The sequence below is a fragment of the Oncorhynchus nerka genome, linkage group LG20 (genome assembly GCF_034236695.1).
Source record: "Oncorhynchus nerka isolate Pitt River linkage group LG20, Oner_Uvic_2.0, whole genome shotgun sequence".
Classification (NCBI taxonomy): domain Eukaryota; kingdom Metazoa; phylum Chordata; class Actinopteri; order Salmoniformes; family Salmonidae; genus Oncorhynchus; species Oncorhynchus nerka.
Window position 1 is genome coordinate 92,205,362 of NC_088415.1, and position 25,000 is coordinate 92,230,361.

At 50.4% G+C, this 25,000-nt stretch overlaps 1 protein-coding gene across 1 annotated transcript in view; it reads left to right on the forward strand.

The window, feature by feature from the left end:
- LOC115127078 (receptor-type tyrosine-protein phosphatase mu-like) overlaps positions 1-25,000 on the forward strand; it is a 531,907-nt gene that overhangs the window by 254,276 nt on the left and 252,631 nt on the right. The window contains exon 13 of the mRNA XM_065006102.1: positions 21,308-21,584. Coding sequence (XP_064862174.1) covers positions 21,308-21,584 — 277 coding nt within the window. The remainder of the gene's footprint in view (positions 1-21,307; positions 21,585-25,000) is intronic.

The following is a 25,000-nucleotide window of genomic DNA, read 5'->3' on the forward strand; positions in this document are numbered from 1 at the left end:
CCCCATGGTTATCACACTCCCCCTGGTTATCACCCCCTCCCCTTGTATCACACCCTCCCCCCTGGTTATCACGACCCCCTCCCCTGGTTATCACGACCCCCTGGTTATCACACTCTCCTCCCCCTGGTTATCACACCCTCCCCCTGGTTATCGCGATCCCCCTCCCCTGGTTATCACGACCCCCTGGTTATCACACTCTCCTCCCCATGGTTATCACCCCCTGGTTATCACCCCCTCCCCTTGTATCACACCCCCTCCCCTGGTATCACACCCTCCTCCCCCTGGTTATCACACCCTCCTCCCCTGGTTATCACCCCCTCCACCTGGTATCACACCCCCTCCCCTGGTTATCACCCCCTCCCCTGGTATCACACCCCCTCCCCTTGTATCACACCCCCTCCCCCTGGTATCACACCCTCCTCCCCTGGTTATCACCCCCTCCCCTGGTATCACACCCTCCTCCCCCTGGTTATCACCCCCTCCCCTGGTATCACACCCTCCTCCCCTGGTTATCACACCCTCCTCCCCTAGTTAACCCCCTGGTTATCACACCCTCCTCCCCCTGGGGTCCCCCATGGTTATCACACCCTCCTCCCCCTGGTTATCACCCCCTGGTATCACACCCTCCTCCTCCTGGTTATCACCCCTCCCCCTTGTATCACACCCCCTCCCCTGGTATCACACCCTCCTCCCCCCCTGGTTATCACACCCTCCTCCCCCTGGTTATCACCACTCCCCTGGTATCACACCCTCCTCCCCCTGGTTATCACACCCTCCTCCCCTGGTTATCACACCCTCCTCCCCCCTGGTTATCACCCCCTCCCCCTGGTACCACACCCTCCTCCCCTGGTTATCACCCCCTCCCCTGGTATCACACCCTCCTCCCCCTGGTTATCACCCCCTCCCCTGGTATCACACCCTCCTCCCCCTGGTTATCACCCCCCCCCCGTGTATCACACCCTCCTCCCCCTGGTTATCACCCCTCCCCTGGTTATCACACCCTCCTCCCCTGGTTATCACCCCCTCCCCCTGGTACCACACCCTCCTCCCCCCTGGTTATCACCCCCTCCCCCCGGTATCACACCCTCCTCCCCCTGGTTATCACCCCCCTGGTTATCACACCCTCCTCCCCCTGGTTATCACCCCTCCCCTGGTATCACGCCCTCCTCCCCCTGGTTATCACCCCCTCCCCCGTGTATCACACCCTCCTCCCCCTGGTTATCACCCCCTCCCCGTGTATCACACCCTCCTCCCCCTGGTTATCACCCCCTCCCCCGTGTATCACACCCGCCCCCCCCTGGTTATCACCCCCTGGTGGTGGGTGGGGAGGAGTGGGTGGGTGGTGGTGGGCGGGTGGTGGTGGGTGGGGAGGAGTGGGTGGGTGGGGAGGAGGGCGGAAAGGAGTGTAGCAGCCGTTCACCTGTGTGTGTGTGTGTGTGTGTGTGTGTGTGTGTGCTCCACGGTAGGAATTCAGCCTCCCCCAGCCTCCCCCAGACCCCCCGTGGCACCACCTCTTTTAATCCTTTCTCCTCCTCCCTTTGCTTTTTTTTAAATCCCTTTTTTTTCAATGTTCTGCTCAGGGGAGAGATGGTCGGGAGTGCAGGCGTTTGGAATTAGGAATTAGCCGCAATTATTTTGATGTAGCAAGAGAGATGTCATGTGGTGTCAGCTGTGGGATCTGAGGTGAAAAAAAACAGTTTTGTTATTAAAAGTTATGTACGTTCTCTACCAGTTCGTCTGACCTGCCTCTTACAGAATTCCTTTCGTGACTTGGGCAGGAGCTCACTAGAACTGAGTACCTAAATATAAAGAGTACCAGCGCCTATATCAGTCAAAGTCAACCAGGACGTTGTCCTGCCTAAACAATACATACTGTATTCTGGACATAACTCATCCATATGTACAGTACATACTGTATTCTAGACATCATCCATATATACAGTACATACTGTATTCTGGACATAACTCATCCATATGTACAGTACATACTGTATTCTGGACATAACTCATCCATATGTACAGTACATACTGTATTCTGGACATAACTCATCCATATGTACAGTACATACTGTATTCTAGACATAACTCATCCATATATACAGTACATACTGTATTCTAGACATAACTCATCCATATGTACAGTACATACTGTATTCTAGACATCATCCATATGTACAGTACATACTGTATTCTGGATATAACTCATCCATATGTACAGTACATACTGTATTCTAGACATCATCCATATGTACAGTACATACTGTATTCTGGATATAACTCATCCATATGTACAGTACATACTGTATTCTAGACATCATCCATATGTACAGTACATACTGTATTCTGGACATAACTCATCCATATGTACAGTACATACTGTATTCTAGACATCATCCATATGTACAGTACATACTGTATTCTGGACATAACTCATCCATATGTACAGTACATACTGTATTCTAGACATCATCCATATATACAGTACATACTGTATTATGGACATAACTCATCCATATGTACAGTACATACTGTATTCTGGACATAACTCATCCATATGTACAGTACATACTGTATTCTGGACATAACTCATCCATATGTACAGTACATACTGTATTCTGGACATAACTCATCCATATGTACAGTACATACTGTATTCTAGACATAACTCATCCATATGTACAGTACATACTGTATTCTAGACATAACTCATCCATATGTACAGTACATACTGTATTCTAGACATAACTCATCCATATGTACAGTACATACTGTATTCTGGACATCATCCATATGTACAGTACATACTGTATTCTGGACATAGCTCATCCATATGTACAGTACATACTGTATTCTAGACATCATCCATATAACTACTAGTACATACCTTTTTCCTACTTTTTTTTTTTACCTTTATTTAACAGGGGCAGGATGACAGATTTGTACCTTGTCAGCTCAGGGATTTGAACTTGCAACCTTCCGGTTACTAGTCCAACGCTCTAACCACTAGGCTACCTACCGCCTCTACACTCTAACCACTAGGCTACCTACCGCCTCTACACTCTAACCACTAGGCTACCTACCACCTCTACACTCTAACCACTAGGCTACCTACCACCTCTACACTCTAACCACTAGGCTACCTACCACCTACCGCCTCTACACTCTAACCACTAGGCTACCTACCGCCTCTACACTCTAACCACTAGGCTACCTACCACCTCTACACTCTAACCACTAGGCTACCTACCACCTCTACACTCTAACCACTAGGCTACCTACCACCTCTACACTCTAACCACTAGGCTACCTACCACCTCTACACTCTAACCACTAGGCTACCTACCACCTCTACACTCTAACCACTAGGCTACCTACCACCTCTACACTCTAACCACTAGGCTACCTACCACCTCTACGCTCTAACCACTAGGCTACCTACCACCTCTACGCTCTAACCACTAGGCTACCCTACCACCTCTACACTCTAACCACTAGGCTACCCTACCACCTCTACACTCTAACCACTAGGCTACCCTACCACCTCTACACTCTAACCACTAGGCTACCCTACCACCTCTACACTCTAACCACTAGGCTACCCTACCACCTCTACTTAGATATGTTCCATACTATCTATCTACACCACACATTTATATTCAAGGAGTTTTGACATTGCTTTCTCACGTAATTGCTCTTTCTGATATTTCTTAATATGTTTTAACTTGTGTATTGTACTATTAGACATTACGCTGCACCCGCTTTAACATCTGCTAATCTGAGTACTTGATAAATAAACTTTGATTTGAAATGATCGCCCAAATGCCCCTGGTGTCAATACAGTTGTCATCCTGGGCCTGTAAGAAAACTTTGACTAATTCAGCCTTAGTAGGGAAAAAAAATAACTGTTTTCAGGTAGATTGTGTTGACAAACACATCAAATATTGAACTCTTCCTATCACTCTTTTTAACACATTGCCTAAATCCACAGGAGAGACTGACTGCCACCTCCGCTCTCTCTCTCTCTGTCTCTCTGTTGTCTCGCTCTCAGTTCAATTCAATTCAAAAGGGCTTTATTGGCATGGGAAACATATGTTTACATTGCCAAAGCAAGTGAAATAGATAAATGTCTCTCTCGATCTCTTTCTATCCCTTTCTCCCTCTCTTTTAATAGTTAGTAAAAGTTTCTTACTCTCTTTCTTTGTGTTTCTGTCTCTCCCTTTTTGTCTCTCTCTCCCTCCATCCTCTCTGTCTATCTCTTCCCCCCTCTCTCTCTCTCTCGCTCTGTCTCTCTCTCCCTCCATCCTCTCTGTCTCTCTTCCTCCCCCCCTCTCTCTCTCGCTCTGTCTCTCTCTCCCTCCATCCTCTCTGTCTATCTCTTCCCCCCCTCTCTCTCTCTCGCTATGTTTCTCTCTCTCCATCCATCCTCTCTGTCTACCCCCTCTCTCTCTCCCTCTCTCTCTCCCTCCATCCTCTCTGTCTATCTCTTCCTCCTTCTCTCTCCCTCTGTCTCTTGCTCTCTACCCCCACTCCCTCTCTCTCGCTCTCTTGCTCTCTATACTCCCCTCCCTCTCTCTCTTGCTCTCTACTCCCCCTCTCTCTCTTGCTCTCTACCCCCTCTCTCTCTCTCTCGCTCTGTCTCTCTCTCTCTCCATCCTCTCTGTCTATCTCTTCCCCTCCCCCTCTCTCTCTCTCGCTCTGTCTCTCTCTCCCTCCATCCTCTGTCTCTCTTCCTCCCCCTCTCTCTCTCTCTCCCTCCATCCTCTCTGTCTATCTCTTCCTCCTTCTCTCTCTCTCTCTCTCTCTCTCTCTCTGCTCTCTACCCCCTCTCTCTCTACCCCCCGCTCTCTCACCTCTTATTAACCTCTTTACTCATTTATTTTTCAAACTCTCAAAGGTCACCATCTCTTTCCATTTCCTCTCAGTGGAGGCCTATTTGTTTAGTTGAATCACTACCCAGCCTCCTCGAAAACCATATAGAACCCCTCACAGTGAGGTCTCTGTCTGGGAAGGCTTCTCTGTCTGGGAAGGCTTCTCTGTCTGGGAAGGCTTCTCTGTCTGGGAAGGCCTCTCTGTCTGGGATGGCCTCTCTGTCTGGGAAGGCCTCTCTGTCTGGGATGGCCTCTCTGTCTGGGATGGCCTCTCTGTCTGGGAAGGCCTCTCTGTCTGGGATGGCCTCTTCTCTGTCTGGGATGGCCTCTCTGTCTGGGATGGCCTCTCTGTCTGGGAAGGCCTCTCTGTCTGGGAAGGCCTCTCTGTCTGGGAAGGCCTCTCTGTCTGGGATGGCCTCTCTGTCTGGGATGGCCTCTCTGTCTGGGATGGCCTCTCTGTCTGGGAAGGCATCTCTGTCTAGGATGGCCTCTTCTCTGTCTGGGAAGGCCTCTTTGTCTGGGAAGGCCTCTCTGTCTGGGAAGGCCTCTCTGTCTGGGAAGGCCTCTCTGTCTGGGATGGCCTCTCTGTCTGGGAAGGCCTCTCTGTCTGGGATGGCCTCTCTGTCTGGGATGGCCTCTCTGTCTGGGTTGGCCTCTCTGTCTGGGAAGGCCTCTCTGTCTGGGATGGCCTCTCTGTCTGGGTTGGCCTCTCTGTCTGGGTTGGCCTCTCTGTCTAGGATGGCCTCTCTGTCTAGGATGGCCTCTCTGTCTGGGATGGCCTCTCTGTCTGGGTTGGCCTCTCTGTCTGGGATGGCCTCTCTGTCTAGGAAGGCCTCTCTGTCTAGGATGGCCTCTCTGTCTGGGATGGCCTCTCTGTCTGGGAAGGCCTCTCTGTCTGGGATGGCCTCTCTGTCTGGGTTGGCCTCTCTGTCTGGGATGGCCTCTCTGTCTAGGATGGCCTCTCTGTCTAGGATGGCCTCTCTGTCTGGGAAGGCCTCTCTGTCTAGGATGGCCTCTCTGTCTGGGATGGCCTCTCTGTCTGGGAAGGCCTCTCTGTCTGGGAAGGCCTCTCTGTCTGGGTTGGCCTCTCTGTCTGGGATGGCCTCTCTGTCTAGGATGGCCTCTCTGTCTGGGATGGCCTCTCTGTCTGGGATGGCCTCTCTGTCTGGGAAGGCCTCTCTGTCTGGGAAGGCCTCTCTGTCTGGGAAGGCCTCTCTGTCTGGGATGGCCTCTCTGTCTGGGATGGCCTCTCTGTCTGGGATGGCCTCTCTGTCTAGGATGGCCTCTCTGTCTGGGATGGCCTCTCTGTCTGGGATGGCCTCTCTGTCTGGGAAGGCCTCTCTGTCTAGGAAGGCCTCTCTGTCTGGGAAGGCCTCTCTGTCTGGGATGGCCTCTCTGTCTGGGAAGGCCTCTCTGTCTGGGATGGCCTCTCTGTCTGGGAAGGCCTCTCTGTCTGGGTTGGTCTCTCTGTCTGGGAAGGCCTCTCTGTCTGGGAAGGCCTCTCTGTCTGGGATGGCCTCTCTGTCTGGGTTGGCCTCTCTGTCTGGGATGGCCTCTCTGTCTAGGATGGCCTCTCTGTCTGGGATGGCCTCTCTGTCTGGGAAGGCCTCTCTGTCTGGGATGGCCTCTCTGTCTGGGAAGGCCTCTCTGTCTGGGATGGCCTCTCTGTCTAGGAAGGCCTCTCTGTCTGGGATGGCTTCTCTGTCTGAGAAGGCCTCTCTGTCTGGGATGGCCTCTCTGTCTGGGATGGCCTCTCTGTCTGGGATGGCTTCTCTGTCTAGGATGGCCTCTCTGTCTGGGAAGGCCTCTCTGTCTGGGATGGCCTCTCTGTCTAGGATGGCCTCTCTGTCTAGGATGGCCTCTCTGTCTAGGATGGCCTCTCTCTCTGGGAAGGCCTCTCTGTCTGGGAAGGCCTCTCTGTCTAGGATGGCCTCTCTGTCTAGGATGGCCTCTCTGTCTAGGATGGCCTCTCTGTCTGGGAAGGCCTCTCTGTCTGGGAAGGCCTCTCTGTCTGGGATGGCCTCTCTGTCTGGGAAGGCCTCTCTGTCTGGGAAGGCCTCTCTGTCTGGGATGGCCTCTCTGTCTGGGAAGGCCTCTCTGTCTGGGATGGCCTCTCTGTCTAGGATGGCCTCTCTGTCTGGGAAGGCCTCTCTGTCTGGGAAGGCCTCTCTGTCTGGGATGGCCTCTCTGTCTGGGAAGGCCTCTCTGTCTGGGAAGGCCTCTCTGTCTAGGAAGGCCTCTCTGTCTGGGATGGCCTCTCTGTCTGGGATGGCCTCTCTGTCTAGGATGGCCTCTCTGTCTAGGATGGCCTCTCTGTCTAGGATGGCCTCTCTGTCTGGGATGGCCTCTCTGTCTGGGATGGCCTCTCTGTCTGGGATGGCCTCTCTGTCTGGGAAGGCCTCTCTGTCTGGGATGGCCTCTCTGTCTGGGTTGGCCTCTCTGTCTGGGATGGCCTCTCTGTCTGGGATGGCCTCTCTGTCTGGGATGGCCTCTCTGTCTAGGAAGGCCTCTCTGTCTGGGAAGGCCTCTCTGTCTGGGATGGCCTCTCTGTCTGGGAAGGCCTCTCTGTCTGGGATTGCCTCTCTGTCTGGGATGGCCTCTCTGTCTGGGATGGCCTCTCTGTCTAGGATGGCCTCTCTGTCTGGGATGGCCTCTCTGTCTGGGATGGCCTCTCTGTCTGGGAAGGCCTCTCTGTCTAGGATGGCCTCTCTGTCTAGGATGGCCTCTCTGTCTGGGATGGCCTCTCTGTCTGGGATGGCCTCTCTGTCTGGGAAGGCCTCTCTGTCTAGGAAGGCCTCTCTGTCTGGGAAGGCCTCTCTGTCTGGGAAGGCCTCTCTGTCTAGGATGGCCTCTCTGTCTATGAAGGCCTCTCTGTCTGGGAAGGCCTCTCTGTCTAGGAAGGCCTCTCTGTCTAGGAAGGCCTCTCTGTCTGGGAAGGCCTCTCTGTCTGGGAAGGCCTCACTGTCTAGGAAGGCCTCTCTGTCTAGGATGGCCTCTCTGTCTAGGAAGGCCTCTCTGTCTGGGAAGGCCTCTCTGTCTAGGAAGGCCTCTCTGTCTAGGAAGGCCTCTCTGTCTAGGATGGCCTCTCTGTCTAGGAAGGCCTCTCTGTCTGGGATGGCCTCTCTGTCTGGGAAGGCCTCTCTGTCTGGGAAGGCCTCTCTGTCTAGGAAGGCCTCCTTAGCATGGAGAGAAAGTCTCTGTGTAATAGAACGGCTGTGTTAGTATTCTCCTCACACCGACAGACCTGTTAGCTACATCTATTGAGTTACCAGCTGTGAGGGAGAGAGAGAAAGAGAGCGAGAGAGAGAGAGAGTGTGTGTAGGGCAGGAAGAATAACAAACCTTGATTGGAGAGGCTTGTCTGACATTCATTTAAAAGGACGTGTTTAAAACTACAACACAGCAGCTAATTACCACCGTGATAGAACAGAGAAATAGAAAAGTCATTTCAGAAGTCACAAGTGTTTGATGAAAAGTTCAAGCGAGTCTGTCTTCTGCTGGGGCGTCACTGACGTGCACTGTACACACCTCTCAGGAATGACGAAAACTGAAAACTTTCAGTGTTCAAAAAGTTAATTACAGTCGTGTTTGAACGTACAGAGAAAACAAAAAAAGGGACATTTGCTAAATAATCTGTGTTAGGAGGACGGCAGGTAGCCTAGTGGTTAGAGTGTAGAGGTGGTAGGTAGCCTAGTGGTTAGAGTGTAGAGGTGGTAGGTAGCCTAGTGGATAGAGTGTAGGGGCGGTAGGTAGCCTAGTGGTTAGAGTGTAGAGGTGGTAGCCAGCCTAGTGGTTAGAGAGTAGGGACGGCAGGTAGCCTAGTGGTTAGAGCGTAGAGGTGGTAGGTAGCCTAGTGGTTAGAGTGTAAAGTTGGTAGGTAGCCTAGTGGTTAGAGTGTAGGGACGGTAGGTAGCCTAGTGGTTAGAGTGTAGGGACGGCAGGTAGCCTAGTGGTTAGAGTGTAGGGACGGCAGGTAGCCTAGTGGTTAGAGTGTAGGGACGGTAGGTAGCCTAGTGGTTAGAGTGTAGGGACGGTAGGTAGCCTAGTGGTTAGAGTGTAGGGACGGCAGGTAGCCTAGTGGTTAGAGTGTAGAGGTGGTAGGTAGCCTAGTGGTTAGAGTGTAGGGACGGCAGGTAGCCTAGTGGTTAGAGTGTAGAGGTGGCAGGTAGCCTAGTGGTTAGAGTGTAGAGGTGGTAGGTAGCCTAGTGGTTAGAGTGTAGGGACGGCAGGTAGCCTAGTGGTTAGAGTGTAGGGACGGCAGGTAGCCTAGTGGTTAGAGTGTAGAGGTGGCAGGTAGCCTAGTGGTTAGAGTGTAGAGGTGGTAGGTAGCCTAGTGGTTAGAGTGTAGGGACGGCAGGTAGCCTAGTGGTTAGAGTGTAGGGACGGCAGGTAGCCTAGTGGTTAGAGTGTAGAGGTGGCAGGTAGCCTAGTGGTTAGAGTGTAGGGACGGCAGGTAGCCTAGTGGTTAGAGTGTAGGGACGGCAGGTAGCCTAGTGGGTAGAGTGTAGGGACGGCAGGTAGCCTAGTGGTTAGAGTGTAGGGACGGCAGGTAGCCTAGTGGTTAGAGTGTAGGGACGGCAGGTAGCCTAGTGGTTAGAGTGTAGGGACGGCAGGTAGCCTAGTGGTTAGAGTGTAGGGACGGCAGGTAGCCTAGTGGTTAGAGTGTAGGGACGGCAGGTAGCCTAGTGGTTAGAGTGTAGGGACGGCAGGTAGCCTAGTGGTTAGAGCGTAGAGGTGTTAGGTAGCCTAGTGGTTAGAGTGTAGAGGTGTTAGGTAGCCTAGTGGTTAGAGTGTAGAGGTGGTAGGTAGCCTAGTGGTTAGCGTGTAGGGACGGTAGGTAGCCTAGTGGTTAGAGTGTAGGGACGGCAGGTAGCCTAGTGGTTAGAGTGTAGGGACGGCAGGTAGCCTAGTGGTTAGAGTGTAGAGGTGGTAGGTAGCCTAGTGGTTAGAGTGTAGAGGTGGTAGGTAGCCTAGTGGTTAGAGTGTAGGGACGGTATGTAGCCTAGTGGTTAGAGTGTAGGGACGGCAGGTAGCCTAGTGGTTAGAGTGTAGAGGTGGTAGGTAGCCTAGTGGTTAGAGTGTAGAGGTGGTAGGTAGCCTAGTGGTTAGAGTGTAGGGACGGTATGTAGCCTAGTGGTTAGAGTGTAGAGGTGGTAGGTAGCCTAGTGGTTAGAGTGTAGGGACGGTAGGTAGCCTAGTGGATAGAGTGTAGGGACGGCAGGTAGCCTAGTGGTTAGAGTGTAGGACGGCAGGTAGCCTAGTGGTTAGAGTGTAGAGGTGGTAGGTAGCCTAGTGGTTAGAGTGTAGGGATGGTAGGTAGCCTAGTGGTTAGAGTGTAGGGACGGTAGGTAGCCTAGTGGTTAGAGTGTAGGGACGGCAGGTAGCCTAGTGGTTAGAGTGTAGGGACGGCAGGTAGCCTAGTGGTTAGAGCGTAGAGGTGGTAGGTAGCCTAGTGGTTAGAGTGTAGAGGTGGTAGGTAGCCTAGTGGTTAGAGTGTAGGGACGGCAGGTAGCCTAGTGGTTAGAGTGTAGGGACGGCAGGTAGCCTAGTGGTTAGAGTGTAGGGACGGCAGGTAGCCTAGTGGTTAGAGTGTAGGGACGTTAGGTAGCCTAGTGGTTAGAGTGTAGAGGTGGTAGGTAGCCTAGTGGTTAGAGCGTAGGGACGGCAGGTAGCTTAGTGGTTAGGGTGTAGGGACGGCAGGTAGCCTAGTGGTTAGGGTGTAGGGACGGCAGGTAGCCTAGTGGTTAGAGCGTAGAGGTGTTAGGTAGCCTAGTGGTTAGAGTGTAGAGGTGTTAGGTAGCCTAGTGGTTAGAGTGTAGAGGTGGTAGGTAGCCTAGTGGTTAGCGTGTAGGGACGGTAGGTAGCCTAGTGGTTAGAGTGTAGGGACGGCAGGTAGCCTAGTGGTTAGAGTGTAGGGACGGCAGGTAGCCTAGTGGTTAGAGTGTAGAGGTGGTAGGTAGCCTAGTGGTTAGAGTGTAGAGGTGGTAGGTAGCCTAGTGGTTAGAGTGTAGGGACGGTATGTAGCCTAGTGGTTAGAGTGTAGGGACGGCAGGTAGCCTAGTGGTTAGAGTGTAGAGGTGGTAGGTAGCCTAGTGGTTAGAGTGTAGAGGTGGTAGGTAGCCTAGTGGTTAGAGTGTAGGGACGGTATGTAGCCTAGTGGTTAGAGTGTAGAGGTGGTAGGTAGCCTAGTGGTTAGAGTGTAGGGACGGTAGGTAGCCTAGTGGATAGAGTGTAGGGACGGCAGGTAGCCTAGTGGTTAGAGTGTAGGGACGGCAGGTAGCCTAGTGGTTAGAGTGTAGAGGTGGTAGGTAGCCTAGTGGTTAGAGTGTAGGGATGGTAGGTAGCCTAGTGGTTAGAGTGTAGGGACGGTAGGTAGCCTAGTGGTTAGAGTGTAGGGACGGCAGGTAGCCTAGTGGTTAGAGTGTAGGGACGGCAGGTAGCCTAGTGGTTAGAGCGTAGAGGTGGTAGGTAGCCTAGTGGTTAGAGTGTAGAGGTGGTAGGTAGCCTAGTGGTTAGAGTGTAGGGACGGCAGGTAGCCTAGTGGTTAGAGTGTAGGGACGGCAGGTAGCCTAGTGGTTAGAGTGTAGAGGTGGCAGGTAGCCTAGTGGTTAGAGTGTAGAGGTGGCAGGTAGCCTAGTGGTTAGAGTGTAGAGGTGGCAGGTAGCCTAGTGGTTAGAGTGTAGAGGTGGCAGGTAGCCTAGTGGTTAGAGTGTAGGGACGGTAGGTAGCCTAGTGGTTAGAGTGTAGGGACGACGGGTAGCCTAGTGGTTAGAGTGTAGGGACGGCAGGTAGCCTAGTGGGTAGAGTGTAGGGACGGCAGGTAGCCTAGTGGTTAGAGTGTAGGGACGGCAGGTAGCCTAGTGGTTAGAGTGTAGGGACGGCAGGTAGCCTAGTGGTTAGAGTGTAGGGACGGCAGGTAGCCTAGTGGTTAGAGTGTAGGGACGGCAGGTAGCCTAGTGGTTAGAGTGTAGAGGTGGTAGGTAGCCTAGTGGTTAGAGTGTAGGGACGGCAGGTAGCCTAGTGGTTAGAGTGTAGGGACGGTAGGTAGCCTAGTGGTTAGAGTGTAGGGACGGCAGGTAGCCTAGTGGTTAGAGTGTAGGGACGGCAGGTAGCCTAGTGGTTAGAGTGTAGAGGTGGTAGGTAGCCTAGTGGTTAGAGCGTAGGGACGGCAGGTAGCTTAGTGGTTAGGGTGTAGGGACGGCAGGTAGCCTAGTGGTTAGGGTGTAGGGACGGCAGGTAGCCTAGTGGTTAGAGCGTAGAGGTGTTAGGTAGCCTAGTGGTTAGAGTGTAGAGGTGTTAGGTAGCCTAGTGGTTAGAGTGTAGAGGTGGTAGGTAGCCTAGTGGTTAGCGTGTAGGGACGGTAGGTAGCCTAGTGGTTAGAGTGTAGGGACGGCAGGTAGCCTAGTGGTTAGAGTGTAGGGACGGCAGGTAGCCTAGTGGTTAGATTGTAGAGGTGGTAGGTAGCCTAGTGGTTAGAGTGTAGAGGTGGTAGGTAGCCTAGTGGTTAGATTGTAGGGACGGTATGTAGCCTAGTGGTTAGAGTGTAGAGGTGGTAGGTAGCCTAGTGGTTAGAGTGTAGGGACGGTAGGTAGCCTAGTGGATAGAGTGTAGGGACGGCAGGTAGCCTAGTGGTTAGAGTGTAGGGACGGCAGGTAGCCTAGTGGTTAGAGTGTAGAGGTGGTAGGTAGCCTAGTGGTTAGAGTGTATGGATGGTAGGTAGCCTAGTGGTTAGAGTGTAGGGACGGTAGGTAGCCTAGTGGTTAGAGTGTAGGGACGGCAGGTAGCCTAGTGGTTAGAGTGTAGGGACGGCAGGTAGCCTAGTGGTTAGAGCGTAGAGGTGGTAGGTAGCCTAGTGGTTAGAGTGTAGAGGTGGTAGGTAGCCTAGTGGTTAGAGTGTAGGGACGGCAGGTAGCCTAGTGGTTAGAGTGTAGGGACGGCAGGTAGCCTAGTGGTTAGAGTGTAGAGGTGGCAGGTAGCCTAGTGGTTAGAGTGTAGAGGTGGCAGGTAGCCTAGTGGTTAGAGTGTAGAGGTGGCAGGTAGCCTAGTGGTTAGAGTGTAGAGGTGGCAGGTAGCCTAGTGGTTAGAGTGTAGGGACGGTAGGTAGCCTAGTGGTTAGAGTGTAGGGACGACGGGTAGCCTAGTGGTTAGAGTGTAGGGACGGCAGGTAGCCTAGTGGGTAGAGTGTAGGACGGCAGGTAGCCTAGTGGTTAGAGTGTAGGGACGGCAGGTAGCCTAGTGGTTAGAGTGTAGGACGGCAGGTAGCCTAGTGGTTAGAGTGTAGGGACGGCAGGTAGCCTAGTGGTTAGAGTGTAGAGGTGGTAGGTAGTAGCCTAGTGGTTAGAGTGTAGGGACGGCAGGTAGCCTAGTGGTTAGAGTGTAGGGACGGTAGGTAGCCTAGTGGTTAGAGTGTAGGGACGGCAGGTAGCCTAGTGGTTAGAGTGTAGGAGGCAGGTAGCCTAGTGGTTAGAGCGTAGGGTGGTGGTAGCCTAGTGGTTAGAGTGTAGGGTGGCAGGTAGCCTAGTGGTTAGAGTGTAGGGACGGCAGGTAGCCTAGTGGTTAGAGTGTAGCCTAGTGGTTAGAGTGTAGAGGTGGCAGGTAGCCTAGTGGTTAGAGTGTAAAGGTGGCAGGTAGCCTAGTGGTTAGAGGTAGAGGTGGCAGGTAGCCTAGTGGTTAGAGTGTAGAGGTGGCAGGTAGCCTAGTGGTTAGAGTGTAGGGACGGTAGGTAGCCTAGTGGTTTGAGTGTAGGGACGACAGGTAGCCTAGTGGTTAGAGTGTAGGGACGGCAGGTAGCCTAGTGGGTAGAGTGTAGGGACGGCAGGTAGCCTAGTGGTTAGAGTGTAGGGACGGCAGGTAGCCTAGTGGTTAGAGTGTAGGGACGGCAGGTAGCCTAGTGGTTAGAGTGTAGGGACGGCAGGTAGCCTAGTGGTTAGAGTGTAGGACGGCAGGTAGCCTAGTGGTTAGAGTGTAGAGGTGGTAGGTAGCCTAGTGGTTAGAGTGTAGGGACGGTAGGTAGCCTAGTGGTTAGAGTGTAGGGACGGCAGGTAGCCTAGTGGTTAGAGTGTAGAGGTGGTAGGTAGCCTAGTGGTTAGAGTGTAGAGGTGGCAGGTAGCCTAGTGGTTAGAGTGTAGAGGTGGCAGGTAGCCTAGTGGTTAGAGTGTAGGGACGGTAGGTAGCCTAGTGGTTAGAGTGTAGGGACGGCAGGTAGCCTAGTGGTTAGAGTGTAGGGACGGCAGGTAGCCTAGTGGTTAGAGTGTAGGGACGGCAGGTAGCCTAGTGGTTAGAGTGTAGAGGTGGCAGGTAGCCTAGTGGTTAGAGTGTAAAGGTGGCAGGTAGCCTAGTGGTTAGAGTGTAGAGGTGGCAGGTAGCCTAGTGGTTAGAGTGTAGAGGTGGCAGGTAGCCTAGTGGTTAGAGTGTAGGGACGGTAGGTAGCCTAGTGGTTTGAGTGTAGGGACGACAGGTAGCCTAGTGGTTAGAGTGTAGGGACGGCAGGTAGCCTAGTGGGTAGAGTGTAGGGACGGCAGGTAGCCTAGTGGTTAGAGTGTAGGGACGGCAGGTAGCCTAGTGGTTAGAGTGTAGGGACGGCAGGTAGCCTAGTGGTTAGAGTGTAGGGACGGCAGGTAGCCTAGTGGTTAGAGTGTAGGGACGGCAGGTAGCCTAGTGGTTAGAGTGTAGAGGTGGTAGGTAGCCTAGTGGTTAGAGTGTAGGGACGGTAGGTAGCCTAGTGGTTAGAGTGTAGGGACGGCAGGTAGCCTAGTGGTTAGAGTGTAGAGGTGGTAGGTAGCCTAGTGGTTAGAGTGTAGAGGTGGCAGGTAGCCTAGTGGTTAGAGTGTAGAGGTGGCAGGTAGCCTAGTGGTTAGAGTGTAGGGACGGTAGGTAGCCTAGTGGTTAGAGTGTAGGGACGGCAGGTAGCCTAGTGGTTAGAGTGTAGGGACGGCAGGTAGCCTAGTGGGTAGAGTGTAGGGACGGCAGGTAGCCTAGTGGTTAGAGTGTAGGGACGGCAGGTAGCCTAGTGGTTAGAGTGTAGGGACGGCAGGTAGCCTAGTGGTTAGAGTGTAGGGACGGCAGGTAGCCTAGTGGTTAGAGTGAAGAGGTGGTAGGTAGCCTAGTGGTTAGAGTGTAGGGACGGTAGGTAGCCTAGTGGTTAGAGTGTAGGGACGGCAGGTAGCCTAGTGGTTAGAGTGTAGAGGTGGTAGGTAGCCTAGTGGTTAGAGTGTAGAGGTGGCAGGTAGCCTAGTGGTTAGAGTGTAGAGGTGGCAGGTAGCCTAGTGGTTAGAGTGTAGGGACGGTAGGTAGCCTAGTGGTTAGAGTGTAGGGACGGCAGGTAGCCTAGTGGTTAGAGTGTAGGGACGGCAGGTAGCCTAGTGGTTAGAGTGTAGGGACGGCAGGTAGCCTAGTGGTTAGAGTGTAGGGACGGCAGGTAGCCTAGTGGTTAGAGTGTAGGGACGGCAGGTAGCCTAGTGGTTAGAGTGTAGAGGTGGCAGGTAGCCTAGTGGTTAGAGTGTAGGGACGGTAGGTAGCCTAGTGGTTAGAGTGTAGGGACGGCAGGTAGCCTAGTGGTTAGAGTGTAGGGACGGCAGGTAGCCTAGTGGGTAGAGTGTAGGGACGGCAGGTAGCCTAGTGGTTAGAGTGTAGGGACGGCAGGTAGCCTAGTGGTTAGAGTGAAGGGACGGCAGGTAGCCTAGTGGGTAGAGTTTTGGGCCAGTGACTAAATAGGTTACTGGTCGAAATACCTGCCAAGGTGAAACATCTGTCCATGTGCCCTTGAGCAAGGCACTCAACCCTAATCTGCTCCAGGGACTCCGTACTACTGTGGATGATCCTGTCAAACAACACATTTCACTGCACCTCATTTAAAAAATATATTTTTTTCTTAGCAATAATTAGCTTGTTCACATTCGTTTTCTATCTTATCTCATTTAGATTTGTCTTTACATTCATATAGAATGGGACATTACCATAACAGAGGTGAGCTGTTTTTGTGCTTGTTCAATTAATTAATGAGAAGATAATGCATTTACACTGGTATTCTACTGCAGAAACCCATTTACACTGGTATTCTACTACAGAAACCCATTTACACTGGTATTCTACTACAGAAACCCATTTACACTGGTATTCTACTACAGAAACCCATTTACACTGGTATTCTACTGCAGAAACCCATTTACACAGGTATTCTACTGCAGAAACCCATTTACACTGGTATTATACTACAGAAACCCATTTACACTGGTATTCTACTGCAGAAACCCATTTACACTGGTATTCTACTACAGAAACCCATTTACACTGGTATTCTACTACAGAAACCCATTTACACTGGTATTCTACTACAGAAACCCATTTACACTGGTATTCTACTACAGAAACCCATTTACACTGGTATTCTACTACACAAACCCATTTACACTGGTATTCTACTGCAGAAACCCATTTACACTGGTATTCTACTGCAGAAACCCATTTACACTGGTATTCTACTGCAGAAACCCATTTACACTGGTATTCTACTGCAGAAACCCATTTACACTGGTATGCTACTACAGAAACCCATTTACACTGGTATTCTACTGCAGAAACCCATTTACACTGGTATTCTACTGCAGAAACCCATTTACACTGGTATTCTACTACAGAAACCCATTTACACTGGTATTCTACTGCAGAAACCCATTTACACTGGTATTCTACTACAGAAACCCATTTACACTGGTATTCTACTACAGAAACCCATTTACACTGGTATTCTACTACAGAAACCCATTTACACTGGTATTCTACTGCAGAAACCCATTTACACTGGTATTCTACTGCAGAAACCCATTTACACTGGTATTCTACTGCAGAAACCCATTTACACTGGTATTCTACTGCAGAAACCCATTTACACTGGTATGCTACTACAGAAACCCATTTACACTGGTATTCTACTGCAGAAACCCATTTACACTGGTATTCTACTGCAGAAACCCATTTACACTGGTATTCTACTACAGAAACCCATTTGCACTGGTATTCTACTACAGAAACCAATTTATTCTACTACAGAAACCCATTTACACTGGTATTCTACTGCAGAAACCCATTTACACTGGTATTCTACTGCAGAAACCCATTTACACTGGTATTCTACTGCAGAAACCCATTTACACTGGTATGCTACTACAGAAACCCATTTACACTGGTATTCTACTGCAGAAACCCATTTACACTGGTATTCTACTGCAGAAACCCATTTACACTGGTATGCTACTACAGAAACCCATTTACACTGGTATTCTACTGCAGAAACCCATTTACACTGGTATTCTACTGCAGAAACCCATTTACACTGGTATTCTACTACAGAAACCCATTTACACTGGTATTCTACTGCAGAAACCCATTTACACTGGTATTCTACTGCAGAAACCCATTTACACTGGTATTCTACTACAGAAACCCATTTATTCTACTACAGAAACCCATTTACACTGGTATTCTACTGCAGAAACCCATTTACACTGGTATTCTACTGCAGAAACCCATTTACACTGGTATTCTACTACAGAAACCCATTTATTCTACTACAGAAACCCATTTACACTAGTATTCTACTACAGAAACCCATTTACACTGGTATTCTACTACAGAAACCCATTTATTCCACTACAGAAACCCATTTACACTGGTATTCTACTACAGAAACCCATTTACACTGGTATTCTACTACAGAAACCCATTTACACTGGTATGCTACTGCAGAAACCCATTTACACTGGTATTCTACTACAGAAACCCATTTACACTGGTATGCTACTGCAGAAACCCATTTACACTGGTATTCTACTACAGAAACCCATTTACACTGGTATTCTACTACAGAAACCCATTTATTCTACTACAGAAACCCATTTACACTGGTATTCTACTACAGAAACCCATTTACACTGGTATTCTACTGCAGAAACCCATTTACACTGGTATTCTACTACAGAAACCCATTTACACTGGTATTCTACTACAGAAACCCATTTACACTGGTATTCTACTACAGAAACCCATTTACACTGGTATTCTACTACAGAAACCCATTTACACTGGTATTCTACTCCATAAACCCATTTACACTGGTATTCTACTACAGAAACTCATTTACACTGGTATGCTACTGCATAAATATTAATAAACTAAATTTCTAGGCTAGAGTTCAGTGAGTTCAGGCCATGTGCAGCAAGCTAGAACCGACCAGCACAATTGGCCCAGCGTCGTCCGGGTTTGGCCGGGGTAGGCCGTCATTGTAAATAAGAATTTGTTCTTAACTGACTTGCCTAGTTAAAACAAGGTTAAATAAAAAATAAAAATATGTCCCTTCCTAGGTTTTATAGAGACCCGGGTTAGAACATTTCTGAAATCAGGAAGGAATAAGTGGGAAATCCAGAATCCTAAAACCAGGATTTCTGGAAAACTGGGGAATTTAGGAAACAGTTTTTAAATTTTTTTTTTGCAACCTAATGTTGAAGAGAAACCACAGAGTTCTCTCAGATCCTTCCTTATAAAATAGTAATCCAGTATATCGCTATACTACCTCACTTAGTGCAGCTGGACTGGGAGGAGAGAGGTGTTTAAATATTAACTACTGCTGAAAGACAGCAGGAGGAATCACAACACTAATTAACTGCCCCCTTAACGAGGGCAGGGGTTAGAGGTCAGAGGGTAGGTTGTGTCAGGACACCTGGGTCACAGACAGACAGGAAGAGGGAACCATAAAGAGAGAGTTTAGGTTCATAGAAAACATCCTAGGTGTGTGTTGATAAAGGTCATACTACAACAGGGGTTCAACTGGGTTTCTTGGTACGCAAATTAAAACAAATTAGTTGGTTATTTAAAGTCTTACATCATATACATTTACATTTACATTACATTTACATTTACATTTACATTACATTTACATTTACATTACATTTACATTTACATTACATATACATTACATATACATTACATATACATTACATATACATTTACATTACATATACATTACATTTACATTTACATTACATATACATTACATATACATTACATATACATTACATATACATTTACATTACATTTACATTACATATACATTACATATACATTTACATTTACATTTACATATACATTTACATTTACATTTACATTACATTTACATTTACATTTAAGTCATTTAGCAGACGCTCTTATCCAGAGCGACTTACAAATTAGTGCATTCACCTTATGACATCCAGTGGAACAGCCACTTTACAATAGTGCATCTAAATCTTCTAAGGGGGGATTACTTTATCCTATCCTAGGTATTCCTTAAAGAGGTGGGGTTTCAGGTGTCTCCGGAAGGTGGTGACAAATATGCTTTGTTTATTCTAGAATACTGTATTCACGTATCCCCCCAATCTTACCTCTCTCCCCTTCTTCTCCCCTTCCCCCATATTCTCTCTCCCCTCCTTCTCCCACTCTTACCTCTATCCCCTCCATCTTACCTCTCTCCCCTCCTTCTCCCACTCTTACCTCTATCCCCTCCATCTTACCTCTATCCCCTCCATCTTACCTCTCTCCCTCCTTCTCCCACTCTTACCTCTATCCCCTCCATCTTACCTCTCTCCCCTCCTTCTCCCACTCTTACCTCTATCCCCTCCATCTTACCTCTCTCCCCTCCTTCTCCCACTCTTACCTCTATCCCCTCCATCTTACCTCTATCCCCTCCATCTTACCTCTATCCCCTCCATCTTACCTCTCTCCCCTCCTTCTCCCACTCTTACCTCTATCCCCTCCATCTTACCTCTATCCCCTCCATCTTACCTCTCTCCCCTCCTTCTCCCACTCTTACCTCTATCCCTCCATCTTACCTCTATCCCCTCCATCTTACCTCTCTCCCCTCCTTCTCCCACTCTTACCTCTATCCCCTCCATCTTACCTCTCTCCCTCCTTCTCCCACTCTTACTTCTATCCCCTCCATCTTACCTCTCTCCCTCCTTCTCCCACTCTTACCTCTATCCCCTCCATCTTACCTCTCTCCCTCCTTCTCCCACCTTACCTCTATCCCCTCCATCTTACCTCTCTCCCCTCCTTCTCCCACTCTTACCTCTATCCCCTCCATCTTACCTCTATCCCCTCCATCTTACCTCTCTCCCCTCCTTCTCCCACTCTTACCTCTATCCCCTCCATCTTACCTCTCTCCCTCCTTCTCCCACTCTTACCTCTATCCCCTCCATCTTACCTCTCTCCCCTCCTTCTCCCACTCTTACCTCTATCCCCTCCATCTTACCTCTATCCCCTCCATCTTACCTCTATCCCCTCCATCTTACCTCTCCCCCTCCTTCTCCCACTCTTACCTCTATCCCCTCCATCTTACCTCTATCCCCTCCATCTTACCTCTCTCCCTCCTTCTCCCACTCTTACCTCTATCCCCTCCATCTTACCTCTATCCCTCCATCTTACCTCTCCCTCCTTCTCCCACTCTTACCTCTATCCCTCCATCTTACCTCTCTCCCCTCCTTCTCCCACTCTTACTTCTATCCCCTCCATCTTACCTCTCTCCCCTCCTTCTCCCACTCTACCTCTATCCCCTCCATCTTACCTCTCTCCCTCCTTCTCCCACTCTTACCTCTATCCCCTCCATCTTACCTCTCTCCCCTCCTTCTCCCACTCTTACCTCTATCCCCTCCATCTTACCTCTCTCCCCTCCTTCTCCCACTCTTACCTCTATCCCCTCCATCTTAACTCTCTCTCCTTCTCCCACTCTTACCTTATCCCCTCCATCTTACCTCCCTCCTTCTCCCACTCTTACCTCTATCCCCTCCATCTTACCTCTCTCCCCTCCTTCTCCCACTCTTACCTCTATCCCCTCCATCATACCTCTCCCCCTCCTTCTCCCACTCTTACCTCTATCCCCTCCATCTTACCTCTCTCCCTCCTTCTCCCACTCTTACCTCTATCCTCCATCTTACCTCTCTCCCCTCTTTCTCCCACTCTTACCTCTATCCCTCCATCTTACCTCTATCCCCTCCATCTTACCTCTCTCCCCTCCTTCTCCCACTCTTACCTCTATCCCCTCCATCTTACCTCTCTCCCCTCCTTCTCCCACTCTTACCTCTATCCTCCATCTTACCTCTCTCCCTCCTTCTCCCACTCTTACCTCTATCCCCTCCATCTTACCTCCTCCTCCTTCTCCCACTCTTACCTCTATCCCCTCCATCTTACCTCTCTCCCTCCTTCTCCCACTCTTACCTCTATCCCCTCCATCTTACCTCTCTCCCCTCCTTCTCCCACTCTTACCTCTATCCCCTCCATCTTACCTCTCTCCCCTCCTTCTCCCACGCTTACCTCTATCCCCTCAATCTTACCTCTCTCCCTCCTCCTCCCACATCTTACCTCTCTTCCCTCCTCACACATCTTACCTCTCTCCCCTACTCCTACCCCCCCCAGTGGGTACCAGGTGGTGGTAGAAGAGGAGAGGCCTCAGAGGGCGAGGAGGGGAGCGGTTGAGATTCTCCGCTGTTACCCTGTCCCCATCCACTTCCAGAACTCCACGGTCCTGAACTCTGGGTACTACTTCACAGCTCAGTTCCTCGCCGTAGGGCTACAGGCTCCTCAACCCTTCACTGTGGGAGACAACAAGACCTACGGTGGATACTGGAACGCCCCCCTACTGCCGCAGAAGAGCTACAGCATCTACTACCAGGCGGTCAGCACGGCTAACGGGGTGGGTACCTCAACTAGGGATATTAAGGTGTGTGTGTTAATGGTTGTTCTAGTGGTATTATGGTAATGGGCACTGGAACGCCCCCCTACTGCCCCAGAAGAGCTACAGCATCTATTACCAGGCGGTCAGCACGGCTAACGGGGTGGGTACCTCAACTAGGGATATTAAGGTGTGTGTGTTCTAGTGGTATTATGGTAATGGGTACTGGAACGCCCCCCTACTGCCGCAGAAGAGCTACAGCATCTATTACCAGGCGGTCAGCACGGCTAACGGGGTTGGGACCAGTGGTAGCATCCACTCACTCACTCACAAAAATACAGTTGATGTCGGAAGTTTACATACACCTTACATACACAGTAGCCCAGCCACTACAGGGCTAGGTTACTGCTACAGGGCCGGGTTTCTTCTACAGGGCTGGTTTACTGCTACAGGGCTGGTTTACTGCTACAGGGCTGGTTTACTGCTACAAGGCTGGGTTTCTTCTACAGGGCTGGGTTACTGCTACAGGGCTGGGTTACTGCTACAGGGCTGGGTTTCTTCTACAGGGCTGGGTTACTGCTACAGGGCTGGTTTACTGCTACAGGGCTGGTTTACTGCTACAGGGCTGGGTTTCTTCTACAGGGCTGGTTTACTGCTACAGGGCTGGTTTACTGCTACAAGGCTGGGTTTCTTCTACAGGGCTGGGTTACTGCTACAGGGCTGGTTTACTGCTACAGGGCTAGGTTACTGCTACAGGGCTAGGTTACTGCTACAGGGTTGGGTTACTGCTACAGGGCTGGGTTTCTTCTACAGGGCTGGTTTACTGCTACAGGGCTGGTTTACTGCTACAAGGCTGGGTTTCTTCTACAGGGCTGGGTTACTGCTACAGGGCTGGTTTACTGCTACAGGGCTAGGTTACTGCTACAGGGCTGGGTTACTGCTACAGGGTTGGGTTACTGCTACAGGGCTGGTTTACTGCTACAGGGCTGGGTTTCTTCTACAGGGCTGGGTTACTGCTACAGGGCTGGTTTACTGCTACAGGGCTGGGTTACTGCTACAGGGCTGGGTTTCTTCTACAGGGCTAGGTTACTGCTACAGGGCTGGTTTACTGCTACAAGGCTGGGTTACTGCTGCAGGGCTGGGTTTCTTCTACAGGGCTGGGTTACTGCTACAGGGCTGGGTTACTGCTACAGGGCTGGTTTACTGCTACAAGGCTGGGTTACTGCTACAGGGCTGGTTTACTGCTACAGGGCTGGTTTACTGCTACAGGGCTGGTTTACTGCTACAGGGCTGGTTTACTGCTACAGGGCTGGGTTACTGCTACAGGGCTGGGTTACTGCTACAGGGCTGGTTTACTTCTACAGGGCTGGGTTACTGCTACAGGGCTGGTTTACTGCTGCAGGGCTGGGTTACTGCTACAGGGCTGGTTTACTGCTACAAGGCTGGGTTACTGCTACAGGGCTGGGTTACTGCTACAGGGCTGGTTTACTGCTACAGGGCTGGGTTACTGCTACAGGGCTGGTTTACTGCTACAGGGCTGGGTTACTGCTACAGGGCTGGTTTACTGCTACAAGGCTGGGTTACTGCTACAGGGCTGGTTTACTGCTACAGGGCCGGGTTTCTTCTACAGGGCTGGGTTACTGCTACAGGGCTGGTTTACTGCTGCAGGGCTGGGTTACTGCTACAGGGCTGGTTTACTGTTGCAGGGCTGGGTTACTGCTACAGGGCTGGGTTACTGCTACAGGGCTGGTTTACTGCTACAGGGCTGGGTTACTGCTACAGGGCTGGTTTACTGCTACAGGGTTGGGTTACTGCTACAGGGCTGGTTTACTGCTACAAGGCTGGGTTACTGCTACAGGGCCGGGTTTCTTCTACAGGGCCGGGTTTCTTCTACAGGGCCGGGTTACTGCTACAGGGCTGGTTTACTGCTGCAGGGCTGGGTTACTGCTACAGGGCTGGTTTACTGCTGCAGGGCTGGTTTAGTTTAGTAGAGGCCTTTGCTGTGACTTGTTTTCCCCTGAATCACTCAGCAAGTCTCCCTGCTTCTTGGAGACACACATGGAATCAGCCTGCCTTTTCCAGTGGATCTCTACTAGAGACTTGAGTTTTAATCAGTAGCGTTTTACAGAGCAGGCCGCCTCGGTCGGTCGGTCAGTTGTGGTGATGGGGATTGGTAGGAGGCAGGTTCAACAACAACAGGGTTGTGGATCCTTCAGAGTTCAGCCTCATGGCCTCTCTATCCTCTCTCTGTCGTCAAGTGGCACTTGGCCCTCTTCTCCTCCTCTACTCCTCTCCTGCTCTCTACAAAGCAAAGCTAAGCCGAGGCAGAGGAAGAGAGTTCAATGGTGACTTGAAGAGATCTCAGATTGTGGTCTGGAATGATAATGGGCCCAAAACAGGGTTCTTAAAGAGCTACCACATGTCTCTGAGAGAGAGAGAGAGAGAGAGAGAGAGAGAGAGAGAGAGAGAGAGAGAAGCGATGTTGGAGAGCTGGAGAAGGAGAGAGAGAACAGACATGTTAGAGACCTGGAGAACAAGAGAGAGAACAGAGATGTTAGAGACCTGGAGAAGGAGAGAGAGAATAGACATTTTAGAGACCTGGAGAAGGAGAGAGAAAGAACAGAGAGGTTAGAGACCTGGAGAACGAGAGAGAGAGAACAGAGAGGTTAGAGACCTGGAGAACGAGAGAGAGAGAACAGAGATGTTAGAGACCTGGAGAATGAGAGAGAGAACAGAGATGTTAGAGACCTGGAGAACGAGAGAGAGAGAACAGAGATGTTAGAGACCTGGAGAATGAGAGAGAGAACAGAGATGTTAGAGACCTGGAGAAGGAGAGAGAGAACAGAGATGTTAGAGACCTGGAGAAGGAGAGAGAGAGAACAGAGATGTTAGAGACCTGGAGAAGGAGAGAGAGAACAGAGATGTTAGAGACCTGGAGAAGGAGTGAGAGAACAGAGATGTTAGAGACCTGGAGAAGGAGAGAGAGAACAGAGATGTTAGAGACCTGGAGAACGAGAGAGAGAGAACAGAGATGTTAGAGACCTGGAGAAGGAGAGAAAGAACAGAGATGTTAGAGACCTGGAGAACAAGAGAGCGAGAACAGAGAGGTTAGAGACCTGGAGAACAAGAGAGAGAGAACAGAGAGGTTAGAGACCTGGAGAAGGAGAGAGAGAACAGACATTTTAGAGACCTGGAGAAGGCGAGAGAGAGAACAGAGATGTTAGAGACCTGGAGAAGGAGAGAGAGAACAGAGATGTTAGAGACCTGGAGAAGGAGAGAGAAAGGACAGAGAGGTTAGAGACCTGGAGAATAAGAGAGAGGACAGAGATGTTAGAGACCTGGAGAACGAGAGAGAGAACAGAGAGGCAACACACGTGACAGAGGAAGGAGTTTACTCTCAGAAGAAAGTTAGTTACTGGTTCCAAAACTTTCTGGGT